The sequence below is a fragment of the Solea senegalensis genome, linkage group LG21 (assembly GCF_019176455.1).
Source record: "Solea senegalensis isolate Sse05_10M linkage group LG21, IFAPA_SoseM_1, whole genome shotgun sequence".
NCBI lineage: Eukaryota > Metazoa > Chordata > Actinopteri > Pleuronectiformes > Soleidae > Solea > Solea senegalensis.
The window spans coordinates 13,978,540-13,992,934 of NC_058040.1; the positions used below are offsets into that span (position 1 = coordinate 13,978,540).

A 14,395-nucleotide genomic window follows, 5' to 3' on the forward strand; every position below is an offset into this window, starting at 1 on the left:
CCTGCATGGTGACCTTACCGTTTGTCACTTTATCAGCATCTGTTGGCGCTGACAAGAAAAAATAAGCCCATACCTTATTTAAAAGCTCCTTGAAAACTATAGTTCAGCAGCACATCCATCAAATATATGCTGTACTTAAGAGAAATCTCTTTTAATCTCTTATATTTACATAAAAGCAGAGAAATAAATCTTGGCGAAATAAAACTTGACTGGACTAAATGTCACTTGACTTATTTGCATCTGAATGAAATGATATATGATGCATTCTTGGTTGATAGAAACTTTATTCCTCATAAATTATTATTCTTCAAGAAGTAGCTGATGTGGCTAAATAGAACTTCGTCTTGTCCATGACATTGTAACCAGTTAATATCGTTGCACATGATTATATTTAAAGTTTATATTTATGTTTAGTATATCTTATATGCTATTAAGGAGTATTTCAGCTGCTATTTTCCATTAATGTGCAATATAGAGGGATTTATATCCTTTATTTCAGCACAACAGAGGCATTCTGATGAAAAAGAAAATATACAGTATAAACACACCAGATCAAAAAGTACTCAAAATGTTTAAAATTGGATTTAATTTGTGAAATTTGGAAACACGTCACAGTTCACATGGTTCATTTTTATGAACTATTTTGTGACTTCTGCACAATTATTGCTACTTTATATCACGACTAAAAATGCGATATAAAATGAATCATAACTAACGAAGAAGACGAAAACAACACGTTTTTTTTTAAAGCCTGACTATGTGACCTATAAACACACACACGCCCCCAGGATGTCCATATAAGGCAGGGGTGTCAAACTCATTTTTGTTCAGGGGCCACATACAGCACAATTTTATCTCAAGTGGGCCGGACCAGTAAAAATAGTAAAATAATAGCATAATAACCTATGAACAACAAGAACTCCTTGCTTTTTTTCTCCTTTGTTTTACATTTAATGAAGGATATTTTTACAAAACATGACATTTCTTGAGAAATATAAGTGCAATTTCAACAATATCGTGCCTAAATGTACTATTTACACATCACACTGGATCTAAAATGGCACAAACATTTAGTCACAGGTATCTGGAAGAGAAAAATATTGTATTTGACATTACGTTTAGATTGTAATCGTAGTGTGAAATTTTAACAAATTCATCCTGTGGGCCGGATTGGACCCTCTGGCGGGCCGGATCTGGCCCCCGGGCCGTATGTTTGACACCCCTGATATAAGGTGTTGGGGTTGGAAGGGTTAAATATATTAGTTATGTGCATTGCATATTATGTAGAGCATATTAAATATCTTGGCTAGTAAACTGATATATATGTATGTGTACATAAATAATATGGGTGATTAGTTTAATGTGAATTTGTGTTTTTGGTTCCTACCTGCCTGTGTTGTTGGGGGGGAGAGATTTCAGTGACGGAAGTGTGTGTGTGTGTGTTGTGCGATGCATACAAATAAAAGTAGAACGTTGGAACTGTCGTGCCGTGTCAGTATTAATTATGTCAGTGTATGAACTGTAACTGTATTATTAGCTTATTTGTTTATATACTTCATCAGTTATCCTTTGTCGTTAAGTAAAATAGCTGACAACATTTGTATCTGACATTATATTTGATTATTTTCGTGAATAAACACAGTAATTATCACTCTAAATGTGAGAGTGAATGGTTGTTCGACCTGTCCACGTTGTGACCCCACTTTTCACCCAGTGACCCGCGACAATGAACACATGAACAAACACAGCCATGATGACATACGTACGACTCAGGAGAACAACAACACATGACAAAGACGACTTTTTCTTTAATTCGTAATGACATTTATTGAGCAAATGCTGCTGGGAAATCGTTCATGGTGAGTCATGTCATGGGATTGCAAACAGTAGCACCTCATTTATTTCTGTATTTAAATTCAAGTCCATCCTATGCATACAATAATGCACGAGTCTGCATTTTATATATATATATCTCTATATCTCTATATATACGTTTTTGTATTTTCAATTGCACTCAGGTAAACATAACAGACACTGATAAAAAGCATGTTTAAGGCTAGGAAGTTTTCTTCAGGTTTTCGTTAAGCTGTAGTTTGCGTCTGTTACTGGATGTGATTATGGTCGTGTGTGTTTTTTTTATTCTTTTTTTCATACTGCGGCCTGTGTCTTTCTTCAGTCGATGTGTATTCTGTCATTAAGTTTCTTTTTGGCTCAGTTGGTATCTTCATGTGTCAAGTAAGGCTTCTTCATGAGTCTCTACCCGTCAAGGACCCTCCCTCCCTCCTGCCCCCCCCCCCTTTTCCTTGTTTCCCTTAAACTCAAAAATCCTAATCCTGAACCCTGGTAATACAGCATGTCTCTCACTCGCCCACCCACATTGCATTTATTCCTTTTGTTTATAGCTTTACTCGTGTATTTCTACCATACGTACAGATAAGAGAGGAAAGTGCTCCCCTCCCCTGAGCTAGCATGCAGCGACCCCCCGCTCCCTCCCACCTGTGAGCTCACCCATGAACTGCGGAAAGAAAGAAAGAAAGAAAGAAACAGAACAAGGAGGATTAAAATGTCTCAGTCACTTGCTTCTCAACCGCGTCTGCAGCGAAGCCCGTTTTTAAAGCTTTCTCTCAACATGCATTTTTTTGAAACTTGTAGCATTAACGTTTTGGCGTCTCTCTATGATTTGTTTCGTATGTTTGAGAGTTGGTTATCTGTAATTACATCGCTCTAGCTGTATGTTTTTCTTTGTTATGTTAGTTCAGGGTTGATTGCTTGTCATCGCGTACTCTTCCTCCTCCTCCTCCTCCTCCTCCTTGTCCGCTGGATCCGCCGCGTGGTGTCCGCTCAGTTGCCCTCTGTCACCTGCTTGATGGACTGGGTGGAGTGCTTCTCCGTCTTCTTCGTGGAGACCACCTGCTCCTGCACCACATCCTCCACCTCCTTCACCGTCTCGGTCACAGTGATAGATTTGGTGACGTGCTTGGAGCCGTCCTCGCCGGTGGTGATGGTCTCCACAGTCTTGGTGATGACCACTTTCTGGCTGCCGTCGTCCTTCACGGGGCTCTCGTCCACGCCGTTGGCGATCACGTCGGCTTCTTTCCCCTCGTCCTTCTTCACTTCCTCCTCAGGGCTGCTCTTGTCCATGTCGCCGTTCATGGCAACGTCCTTCTTTTCTACCTTCTTGTCTTCGGTGGACTCGCTCGGTTTCTCAGATTTCTCTTCAGCAGCTTCGGGAGACTCAGGCTTGGTCTCTGTCTTTGGGGATTCAGCTTTAGGAGATTCAGCTCTTGGGGATTCAGCTTTAGGAGATTTAGATTTTGGGGATTCAGGTTTAGGAGATTCTGACTTTGGGGATTCAGCTTTAGGAGATTCTGACTTTGGGGATTCAGCTTTTGGGGAACTAGGTTTGGGAGAGCCAGCCTTTGGTGAGCCTTCTTTAGGAGACTCAGACTTGGGAGATTCGGCTTTAGGAGATGAAGGCCTAGGAGATTCAGATTTGGGAGATGATGGTTTAGGAGATTCAGCTTTAGGAGATGAAGGCCTAGGAGATTCAGATTTGGGAGATGATGGTTTAGGAGATTCAGCTTTAGGAGATGAAGGCCTAGGAGATTCAGATTTGGGAGATGATGGTTTAGGAGATTCAGATTTGGGAGATGATGGTTTAGGAGATTCAGATTTAGGAGATGAAGGCTTGGGAGATTCAGCTTTAGGAGATTCTGGTTTAGGTGATTCAGACTTGGGGGATTCAGGCTTGGATGCTTCTTCCTTCTTAGCCTCAGGCTTGGCAGCTTCTGTTTTCGGAGCTTCGGCCTTGGCTACCTCCTTTTCTGGCTTACCATCTGCTTTCTCATCTTTCACCTTTTTCTCATCTTCCTTTTCCTCTTTCTCGTCTCCACTCTTGGATGCCTTGTCAGAGCCTGCATCTTCGTCCTGATCACCGCCCTCCTCCTCGTCCTCCTTGGCCTCAGCTTCCTCTGCTGCCTCCTCCTCTCCTCCACTGGCCTCCTTTTCTTCAGCCTTCTCTTTGTCAGGAGAGGCTTTAGACTCTGGAGCTTTGGAGCACAAAACTGTCTCCTCAACTACCTCCTCCTCCTCTCCTCCCTCTTCTGCTTCTGCTTCTGCCTCATCACCTCCCTCTGCATCATCTCCCTTTTCTCCCTCGTCTTCATCCTGTCCCTCACCTTCCTCTTCCTTCTCTCCCTCCTCGCCGCCTTCTCCCTCTTCCTCTTCATCACCTCCTTTACCCTCGTCATCCTCTTCTTCCTCTTCCTCCTTGGTGGGTGCGCTAGCGCTTACTTTTGCTTCACTGGCGGCTATAACTTCCTCCTCCTCCTCCTCTCCTTCTCCGCCGTCTCCCTCTTCCTCCTCACCCTCTGCTCCCTCGCTATCTCCACCCTCTTTGCCCTCTTCCTCCTCCTCGTCTTCTTCTCTGGCCTGTCCAAGCGTGGCAGACAGCTCCTGTGCGATCTCTTCCAGGGCCTCGTCGAGGTCGGCCTTTTCGTCCTCCACCCTCGTCTCCTCGATGATCTCCTCCACAAACTTGTGCTGCACCTTCAGCTTGGGAGTTTCCAATTTAGGCTTGGAGATCTTGGTTGAGGTGACCGTCTGGCGGTAGGGGAAAGTGCTGAAGTGGGTCTCCTCACCCTCCAGGAGTTTCCTGGATGGACAATAAATGTGTACATGAAACATTTAAACCCAAATGTTGATAAAAAAAAAAGAGAAGAGACTGTAAATGTTACTTCTAAAGTACTTTTCCCTCGACAAATCTATGTCGGAATATACCTGTATGCAGCAATTTCAATGTCCAAGGCCATCTTGACATTCAGGAGGTCCTGGTACTCGCGCAGGTGGCGAGCCATCTCCCACTTGGTGCTCTTCAGCTCATTATCCAGCTGGTGAATTGTCTCCTGAGAGAAAACACAAGCAAAAAAACAAAGCGTGCTTGAATGGGCGTAACACAAATTATTTACAGCATATGCGGCTTTTAATTTGCCCGCTGCCTTGATATAACAAAAAAGAAAAGAAAACCATGTTCATTCACCACCGTCCTTTTATTGTAAAAGGATGGCGGTCTGCTGCTGTTTTAATAGAATCTGACGCAATACAGTATGCTGTGGGGATGTTGAATGCCTCTCCTTCAAGGGCAGCCTCCACACGCTCAGTCCAACTCCCCCCCTCCTCTCCAACCCCACCCCACCCACGCCCTGTAATCTGTTTGATGTAATGCAAGGAGAGCCAATGAAGGAATCGACCCAGGCCTCTGACTCAGCAAGATTCACGATTCAGAGAGAGCGAGAGAGCGAGAGAGAGAGTCTGCTGCAGTGTCTCCCTCCCAAACCCTTTTCCCTCACACTCGCAAATCTGTCATTCATGCGCAGAAAGTGAGTGCTCAGTGTTTGCCAGAGCAATAAACCGCTGGTAATGATCATTATGCAGCAGAAACACTAGTTTTCATTCAATCCACTCAACCCCTGATGCATAAATGTGACGATGTACTGCTATTAAGTGACTTTGCAGTGTTTTTACGCATTACAATAAACACTGCGTCACCAAGACAGAGCAGATTACTTCATCAAAAATCCCTTATTATTAAGTTTTAATGCACCCATTATAATACTTGATTATTTTGTTATAAAGACATTAAATAAAAGCTAAATGTAAAGCTATAATATGTGGGAGTCAGTTTGTTGTATTTAGTCTGTCTCTTGCTTTTTACGCACGGCTGTGCGTCTCCCCCTCACCTGCAGACTGGCCAGGTCGCTGTTGTGACGGTCCTCGATGTCGTTCAGCTGCCTCTCCAGTGAGTCTCTGGTCCCGCGCACGGACTCCAGCTCCACGGTCTTGGACTGCAGCTGGCGGCGGTAGTCGGAGATCTCGTCGCGGGCGGACTTTATCGCGTCCTTGTTGCGGTCCGCAGCCTCGGTGAGTTTGGAGTAACGGCACATGAACCAGTTCTCCACCTGCTGCAGGTTCTGGTTGGAGTGACCCTCCAGCTCGCAGCGGATCTCCCGCAGAGCCTCGGTGATGTCTGCCTTCTGCAGGTCTTTCCTCTCCACGGTCACCTGTGAAGCCTGGATCTGGGCGATGAGGTCGCTCACCTCCTCCTCGTGGTTGTTGCGGATGAAGGCGATCTCATCCTGCAGCGACTGAACTTTCTTGTCTAACTCGGACTTCACCAACTCCGAGTCACCCGCGTCCTTCTTCAGGACACGGATGATGGCCTCCGTCTCCTCCCGGATGCGCGCCTCTTCGTCAAAGCGGTCCCTAAGCCGCTGGATGTCCTCCTCGATGTGGTCGGTGTCGAGCTGAATCTGCGCCTTGTCATGGTGGATCTGCTCCAGCACGGAGCGCAGCTCCTGCAGCTCCTGGTCGTAGAGGTCTCCCAGCTGGGAGCGCGACACCTGCTTCTGCCGCAGCGCCTGGATCTCGGCTTCGATCTGCTTGTTCTGCTGCTCCAGGTAATGCACCTTCTCTATGTAACCGGCGAAGCGGTCGTTGAGCCCCTGAAGTTGCTCCTTCTCGTTAGAACGCTTGTAGTCTCCGTTCATGATGGAGGTTTGACTGTAATCAACGCTGTCGGCGGAGCTGAGCACCGTGGAGCCGTAAGCCCGGGACACCGGCATGTTCACGCTCTTCTTGTAGGATGCGGTGATGGTGGAGCCGGGGCTTCCCCTGGACCAGGACTGGGAGCGGAAGCCGCTGGAGGGAGTGCGGCTGTAGCCGTAACTGCTGCTCGTCCTAGTATCCATAACTCTCCGGAAGGGGCTCCCTATCGTGTCCACCGGGTAACTCATCCGGTCAGACTACAGGGGATGTGCGCAGGAATGAAAAGGGGGTCCTGTGGCGTGCAGGAGGCTGGTGGGTGGGTGTATGTGTGTCGGTGAGGGGTGTATGGCATTCACAGCGACTCAAACATCCTCCGTCTGCTCCTTTTATATCAGAGACTCAGAGCAACTCCAAGCAATTTTGTTCCGTCCATTGAAGGCAGTGGGAGGGAGGGCGCTTCCCCCTCAGGCCGTCTCCTAGTGGTCCGGAGTCCCGTCCACTCTGAGCCACGTGGCCTGGCCCAGTCATTTCAGCACCATGGACAGCAGACAAGGTGTTTCCACGATTCTCCTCACTGCGTTACTCAGCAGAGTGTAACACATAGGGACGTGGGGACAAAAACATAGGTTTTTAACCAGTGTTGTGGGGACATGGTGATGTTGTGAGGATATTTCATCAGGTCCTCACAAGTCGTAAGTGTTTTTTTGTTTAACCATTGTCAGATTAGTTCACACAATGATGATAAAGCATATCAGGCTATTGTACAACCTTGTCTGTTGGTGGTTTTCCATCACACTGTTTCATTTGCTCACAGTGACATCTGAATGGGAACAGACCATTAAAAGAAGAAATTCTTACTGCATAAAAGTTTTTACACATAAAGGAAATGGAAAAGTTGGCACATTAGTATAGGCTAAGTGAGAATGAGTGCAATGGGTATAGATTCAGTGGAATGTTTCTCCAGAAGCTTCTTTCCCTGAAAAATAGCTGCAATATTCCCATGCTGTACACAAGAAGAGATTTTTTTTATGTGAAGACAAATGGAGGCAACATTAGTAAAGCAGGTCAGCTGCAAACATGTTTTTTTATTGCATAAAAAAGTAAATATTGTTACATTGTCTCTGTTCACAAAGACCAAACAGAGGCAGAAGAATAACATCAACAAGAGCTAAAGTCAACAAAAGTTGCACACTGCAGCTTTGACTCAAGGGTCATAGTGAGAGTAAATGTTGGGATTGAGCATTTAGTTGAGATGGTTAAGATTAGATCATTGTAAAGATTACGTATTTACAAGTTCATCAGGTTTCATCCTCTTATTTTTGATGAATTGTTTGTACTTTACATGTTTTTATTGTGTGTGTGTGTGTATTTATTACCTCTTTAAGACCTTGTCTGGCATAAATGTGTTACCAAAACCTGGTCGTAGCAAGGAAGAACCTCATTTTGGTTTAGGGTTAAGATTTGGGTTAGGCAATAACTGGTTAGAGATAAAGCTTTGCTCTGGTTATCAAATGTGTTTTGTTGCTTTGATATCTGGACTGAACTGAACTAAGAAAATTAAGTAACTTTAAAAAGTTTTTAAGTTAATTTAAAGTGGATACATTATGTCAACACACTTCTCACATAAATTGGTGACTGAACAGTTTATCCAGCCATTGTCTTTTTTTCTGTGAGGGATTTGTTTGTGGCATGTGTTCAAACATGAGTCAAATGTGAAAGGTCAAATGAGGGTAATTTATTGTAATGCCTTGACTTGTATAATGCCGTATGGGGCCAGCATTTGCATACATGTGTTTTAATGCGAGACCACCCACTTGAATGGCGGTGGCTCGGCCTCAGTGACACGCCATTGATCTCCTATCGATCTAGTCACTTCGCTCTGATCTCAGGTCGATGTGAAACGATTACCAATCATTTGAGGGTTTAATGCAGCAAAAAAAAAAGAGCTGCATCAGTTCTTTCTGAGGACCCTTCAATTAATGCAGTTATCCACAGGTGTGAGCGGCTCTTCTTCTTACGCTCTGATTTTTATTAAACTCCTGAAACATGTTGATCAACAGAAAGAAGAAAGAATCTCAGCTTTTCACCATGGAACTGGACTTTCTCCATAAAACACATTCCACTGTATGCAGAGTTTTATAGGCCAGCCAGTTTTAGATTGCTTCACAGACAGAGAGAAAAACAGAGGAGGGAGGGAGGGAGGGATGGCGTTACAATCGCTGTGTGTGAGTGTCTGCCCATTTCAACCACAACCAAATATGCATTGTAACTAATAAGCACAGTCTCGCTCACTCGCTGCCGTTGACAGTGTCCTTCACCACTTGCCTCACATCCACATGTCCCTGTTCGGACACATGCTCACTGCAGGAATTCAAACAAACAGATCCCATTGTTGATGCTGGTCACTCAGGTTCCTGGAGGTGCTTTTGGGACGTCCTGTGAAGGGCGGTGGTGGTGTGATGCACAACATAGAAGGAGGGTGTGTGTGTGTGTGTGTGTGTGTGTGTGGGCAAAAACAGGGGAGTCATTCAGCATCAGGTCTGTGCTCCAGTGCACTGCAGAAGGGTTGGAGCGTTTTCAAAATGGCACTGCAGCACAAAACAGACGAGCCCATCCCAGTGAGGTCCCAGTCTGCCCAGACAGCCTCTGATCTGCAGACACCAGTGAGTGAGTGAGTGAGTGAGTGAGGTCAAGGCGCTGACATGTGTAGGTGACACAGTGCAGAGTTGTGTTGTTATATTATGCTGATATATAGAAAGTGCAAGGACAGGGCGACCTTTTATTCAGCTGTTATATTGTCGAGTCGCACATATGATGAGCAGCGTTTGCATTTTTACTGTGGATAATTGGATATTTGTATGACGTTTATATATCGATATCCCATTGTCTGCCTGACAAGGGTTTAAGGCAGTGGTGTTAAACTCGTGGCCCATGGGCCACATGCGACCCGCCAACCAATTTTATGTGGCCCACCACTTAATATTAAGATTTTAGTTATTTATATATGTTTTTTGTTTTTTTTACTTACATTTTGCATCTTGAATATATTTATATTTTGAACTATAGATCAAACCGTCGCATAATTACGATAATGCAAACATGTTGCCTGCGATACGCTCGGTGTTAAAGGGTTAATGCTTTAGATTTGAAATTCTGTGAAATATCACAAATATTGTTACTGCTATATCATGATGGAAAATTGTATTTTTAAGATCATATTGTCCAACCCCTACTGAACAGTTGCTTTTTCCCAAAATGATTGACTTTTTTCACTTGACCGGCCCCCTCCTGACCAGACTACAGTAGATGCTCAGTCCCACAGGACATTTAAGTTTGAAACTCCTGGTTTAAGGCCAAAGTTAGGCTTTCAGATATCCAAAGTCAGAAGTCTTCATTGTCGTTAAACGGTACAACGAAATTATATGCAAACAGAGCAACTATAGAACTATATATCTTACTAAAACTATGTACAAGGATAAAACAGATATAAGTTACTGTGGCGTGTAACCTTTAAATATCACAAATGTCTGTCACATCGGTCACACGGCCAGTGTGAAATGTAATGTTGTGATACTAACATGTGATGTGTTCCTGCATATGTTTGCACCTTAGGAGCTTGACAGTGTTGGATTAAGATTATTGCGTGTTCAGCACCCATCTCAGGTTTGTTGTGTATTGATCAACATTGATTGACATTTTGTTTCCCCAGAGGTCTTCAAAGCTCTGCCGATGCATATATTGCCCAAGAAAGGATGTCTATATAGCACAACAATGAATCTGCAGAGACATAAATATCCTTTAACAGCTTAACTTAAGAACTAAAATCACTGAAGTTGAATGCACTTTTGCACAAGACTGATTTAAGAATGGGATCTTTTGTTGTAGTAGTAATTGGTTTCACCTGAAAACAGTGAGTTGACGAGGTTGGTGTCGTTGTCTTTGTTATTTCCCCACCTAAAACAGCTTGGAGTTAGTCAGCACACATTACTCAAATGGTTGTTTTTGGTGTTTAATGATCTGTTCTGTCAATCTTGAAGCTGCTGTGGATAACTGTGGGGGATTTTTGTAGTTGATTTTATTATTCTGCCTCTTTTTGCTCTATGTGAACAGAAATGATGTTCAGTTTGTGTATATGACAAGAAAAAGGTCCTCATTGTGTTTTAGTCTAGACTAAAACCAGTAAACAAGTTAGTCCAACTGAAATTGTACTGAACTGAATTTATCGAAGTCAAACTAACACGCCCAGATAATGCAATTGGGAGTCAAACTACTACTGCATGGATTTCTCCATTCTGATTAGATTCATGCGACCATGAGTGTTCTGTGCATGCACCAGTGTTTCCACTCCCGATTTAAACCTGGAAGGAAGAGAATAAGCCGCTACACAAAAAAACTAAGACAACAGCGGCAAAAATTTTGCAAAATTCCTTGGACAAGGGCAGAGCCGTCTCACTTTACTAGCACATTGTGAAAATCACTTTTTGTGTGCAGTGTGGGAATGTCACCAATCTAAATCTAAACCCCTCAACAGTGAGAAACACAGAATAAGTGATGTTTTAAGGTGATTAACTTGATCAGACAGTGGTTTGAATTTAACATTTGCTACATTTGCAGGTCACACAATACATTAAATATTGTATGTTTGTTCACCGTTGAATATTCTAAAAGCTGTCTCTTTAACGGTGAACGAATATACGATATTTAACGCAAAAGTCGGAATCAGACTCAACAAAGGAGTGAGTACGCAGAAAGAATCATGAATTTATGAACGGAGCTTCAGACTGCAGTATTCTGCGAAAGGCGAAACCAGCTGTTGGCTCTTAAGGATGGATGGGTGAGAGTTGTAAGGTTAAAGGGAGCAGATAGTGAGGTGGGCAGGCTGTGACAGGCTGTAGATGGCTATATGGGGTGATGTTAGTGGGAGGCGGTGACGCCATGGTGGATCGTGGCCGGACGAAAAGAAAAAGAGCAACAAGAGCGGGGGTTGCATAGAAAATGAGAAAGGGAGGGCTTACACTGGGATCTGCAGTTTATCTGCAATGCATCAGTAGCGCTTGCTTTCTCACTCTCTCTCCCTCTCTCTCCTCCCCCTCTCTCTGTCCATACCTTGGGCAGATACAGCATCTTTTCTCACAGGTGATCCTCTAAAAAGGGTGGACAGATAAGTCGCCACAGGGAACAAAAACTATTACACATTCTCCTCACACACGGGGGGCGGGCAAAAGCTGGCAAAAGCCCAACAGTGTAGCTATGTCACCTCCCACACACACACACACAGAAATAATATTAAAGATGCCATCAGGCTGGACCTGTATGAAGCCTGGGTGTGTCATGATTTATGATTTATACACACACACAAAGAAATGCATGAGATTAGTTGAGAGACCTAGTTTAAAGATGCACAAATACATAAATCACATGCTTCTAATTGTACGCACATACTGCAGCAGGTACTTCCTCAACACGTTAATGGAACTCGTATATTTTCCGTTGATATCCAAGTTTAATTGGAAACCGATTTATCACGCCCTTCGTATTTCGCCCCCAAAACTTGTACTTTGAATTCAGTGCCAGATTTTGTTCAACAGATAAATGATGCAAGAGCTCTGAGAGTATCATGACCCTGCGCCGCCTCAGGACTCGCGTCGGTCTCTATGTTGTAAATGTCTCTCGCTTTTTTTTTTACGAGAGGTCGACTGATGTGAGTTTTGGGGCCAATTTTCTTTTTTTATTTTCCGTCTGTTAAAAAATATAAAAGTTGAATTTCAAATGATGCACAAAATTGCCAAAGTTGAATAAACATTAATAGAACGACATCAAAGGTTTCTGTCTCCAGTTTGCATTATGTGTCTTCACTGCAGTGCACTTATGTATTTGATGTTCAATAATAATAATAATAATAATAATAATAATAATAATAATAATAATAATGCAAAAACTAAACAATAAACACATGGAAAAGGTCATCAAAAATAACTTCAACAGTTGTTTTTAATTAACATTTCAGGGGTTGTTCCAGTGACAAGAAACGTTACTAAGAACTGTCAGTGATAGTACGTTTAAAGCACAACTGTCCTCAAGAGATTGTCTTATGTCATCAAAATGATTTTCATGTCAAACTAAAGAATTTTTCAGTGAGCTATGTCTACCGAAGTCTGCATATATTGTTTTTCAGAGTAATGCTCTCACAGCATAGCGATATTGCTCTGTAACATTTAATATGGGCTGTTTCCTGTACGCGTGCAAAGCGTTCGTTTGAGCGTGTTTGAGCCGCTCTCTTCTACTCGTCCCCGAACTATTGCCAGCACATGTTGTGAGACTTGCTTAAGATGTCAATACGTTAATACAGCGGAGTCATTGAGACAAATTTGTTTACACATGTAGCAGCTTGCAAATAAATTGACCTGAGAGGGAAGATCAGCCGTCACGTTGCTGCTGCTGCTGCTGCTGCTGCTGCTGCTGCTGCTGCTGCTGCTGCTGCTGTTCTTCACGGTCATCCAGAACAAAAGGAGGAGTCTGATATTTGGCTGAACATACACACATGACAGGGTCCACACACATGGTACACGGCAGACTACTGTCTGTCTCTCTGTCTCACATGCTGACAAGGCCTCGCCTCACAATGAGTATTTAAAGCTGCAGTCAGCAGCTTTTTCTCCTCTGGGAGAGGAAGCGAGTGATCAGCGAAGGCAAAGCAGATTAAAGTGAATTACCCGACTCAGGGTGACCACAGTGAGACCCCATATTCAATTATTCCATCAGTGTCGGGTTTCACAAAATGAAACTCATTCGAGGGAGATTATATTTTGAAAGCACAGTGACTCGGCAGTTTTTTAGCATCGACACGCTGCAGCCACTTTATTGGGTGAACCTCTTAGCACAAATATCTAATCATCATATGGCAGCAACTCATTGCATTTAGGTGCATAAGGACAACCTGCTGACCTTTAAAGCGAGCATCAGAATTGGGAAGAAATGTGATTGAAGTGACTTTGAACATGGCAGGGTTGTTATATTTCAGAAACTGCTAATCTGGGGTTTTCATGGTCCAATGAAAGGGAAAAATGTCCAGTGAGTTCCTGGTCCCTGGTTCCAGCTCAGAAGAGAATCACCAGACTGGTTTGAAATTATAGGAAGTCAGAGAGAAGAAATGAATTATAACTAAATTCCATCCGAATGAACAATATGTCAAACGTTGCAGCTAAAGGGACTAAACCGAGTGCCACTCCTGGCCTTTTATGACTTGTCCTGTGTACAAGTGGTCAATGAGTTTAAACACTTATCAGTGATGACGAGCCAATAAGATGGGACGGCCCCTCCAAGTGTCTGAGTCATGCTTATGCTCTAGTCATCACGCACGAAATGGCGTGAATACTATAAACAGACAACAGACAATTCTGTTTGAATCCATAACATAACAATAAACGATGATATCTGTCCATCCACCCAGACTTTAATCATTATTTACGGCGATAAGAAAAGCAGACGTTTTCAATTTCAGGTAAAAATATTTCACGAGCAGTTCATCGGCACGTAAACAAAAAAAAAATCCTGTGTTCAGTTCTCAGTCTTCTGTGTATCCTCAGTATCCTGGCTCACCTACACAGTTCTGACATCATGTTTCTAATCTGCAGAGTCACTCATCGCCCATTTCCTCCGCAACCCTCCTCCCTCCTCTGCCGTCTCCACCTACACAGGAGGCAGATTCACTGTCTCTCCTTTTTCTTTTTTATGTCTCTGTACCCGTTCGTCATTTCTGGACATTTTAATGTGATGGCCCTCTGTGGGTCGTCTCTTCAGTACCTGTGCCTCAGGAAATGACCTCACTGCATTGTTTTATTTCATTGCTTGT

The 14,395-nt window shown here is 43.5% G+C and overlaps 1 protein-coding gene across 1 annotated transcript; it reads right to left on the minus strand.

Annotated features, from left to right (window-relative positions):
• Positions 1 to 2,395: 2,395 nt before the first annotated feature.
• On the minus strand, positions 2,396 to 6,913 carry nefma (neurofilament medium chain a). The gene is made up of 3 exons (XM_044012973.1): positions 5,739 to 6,913; positions 4,780 to 4,904; positions 2,396 to 4,654 (listed from the first exon to the last, which is right to left on the minus strand). The coding sequence occupies exons 1-3, from the start codon at positions 6,789 to 6,791 to the stop codon at positions 2,842 to 2,844; spliced, it is 2,991 nt and encodes a 996-aa protein (XP_043868908.1). The 5' UTR covers positions 6,792 to 6,913; the 3' UTR covers positions 2,396 to 2,841.
• Positions 6,914 to 14,395: the final 7,482 nt, after the last annotated feature.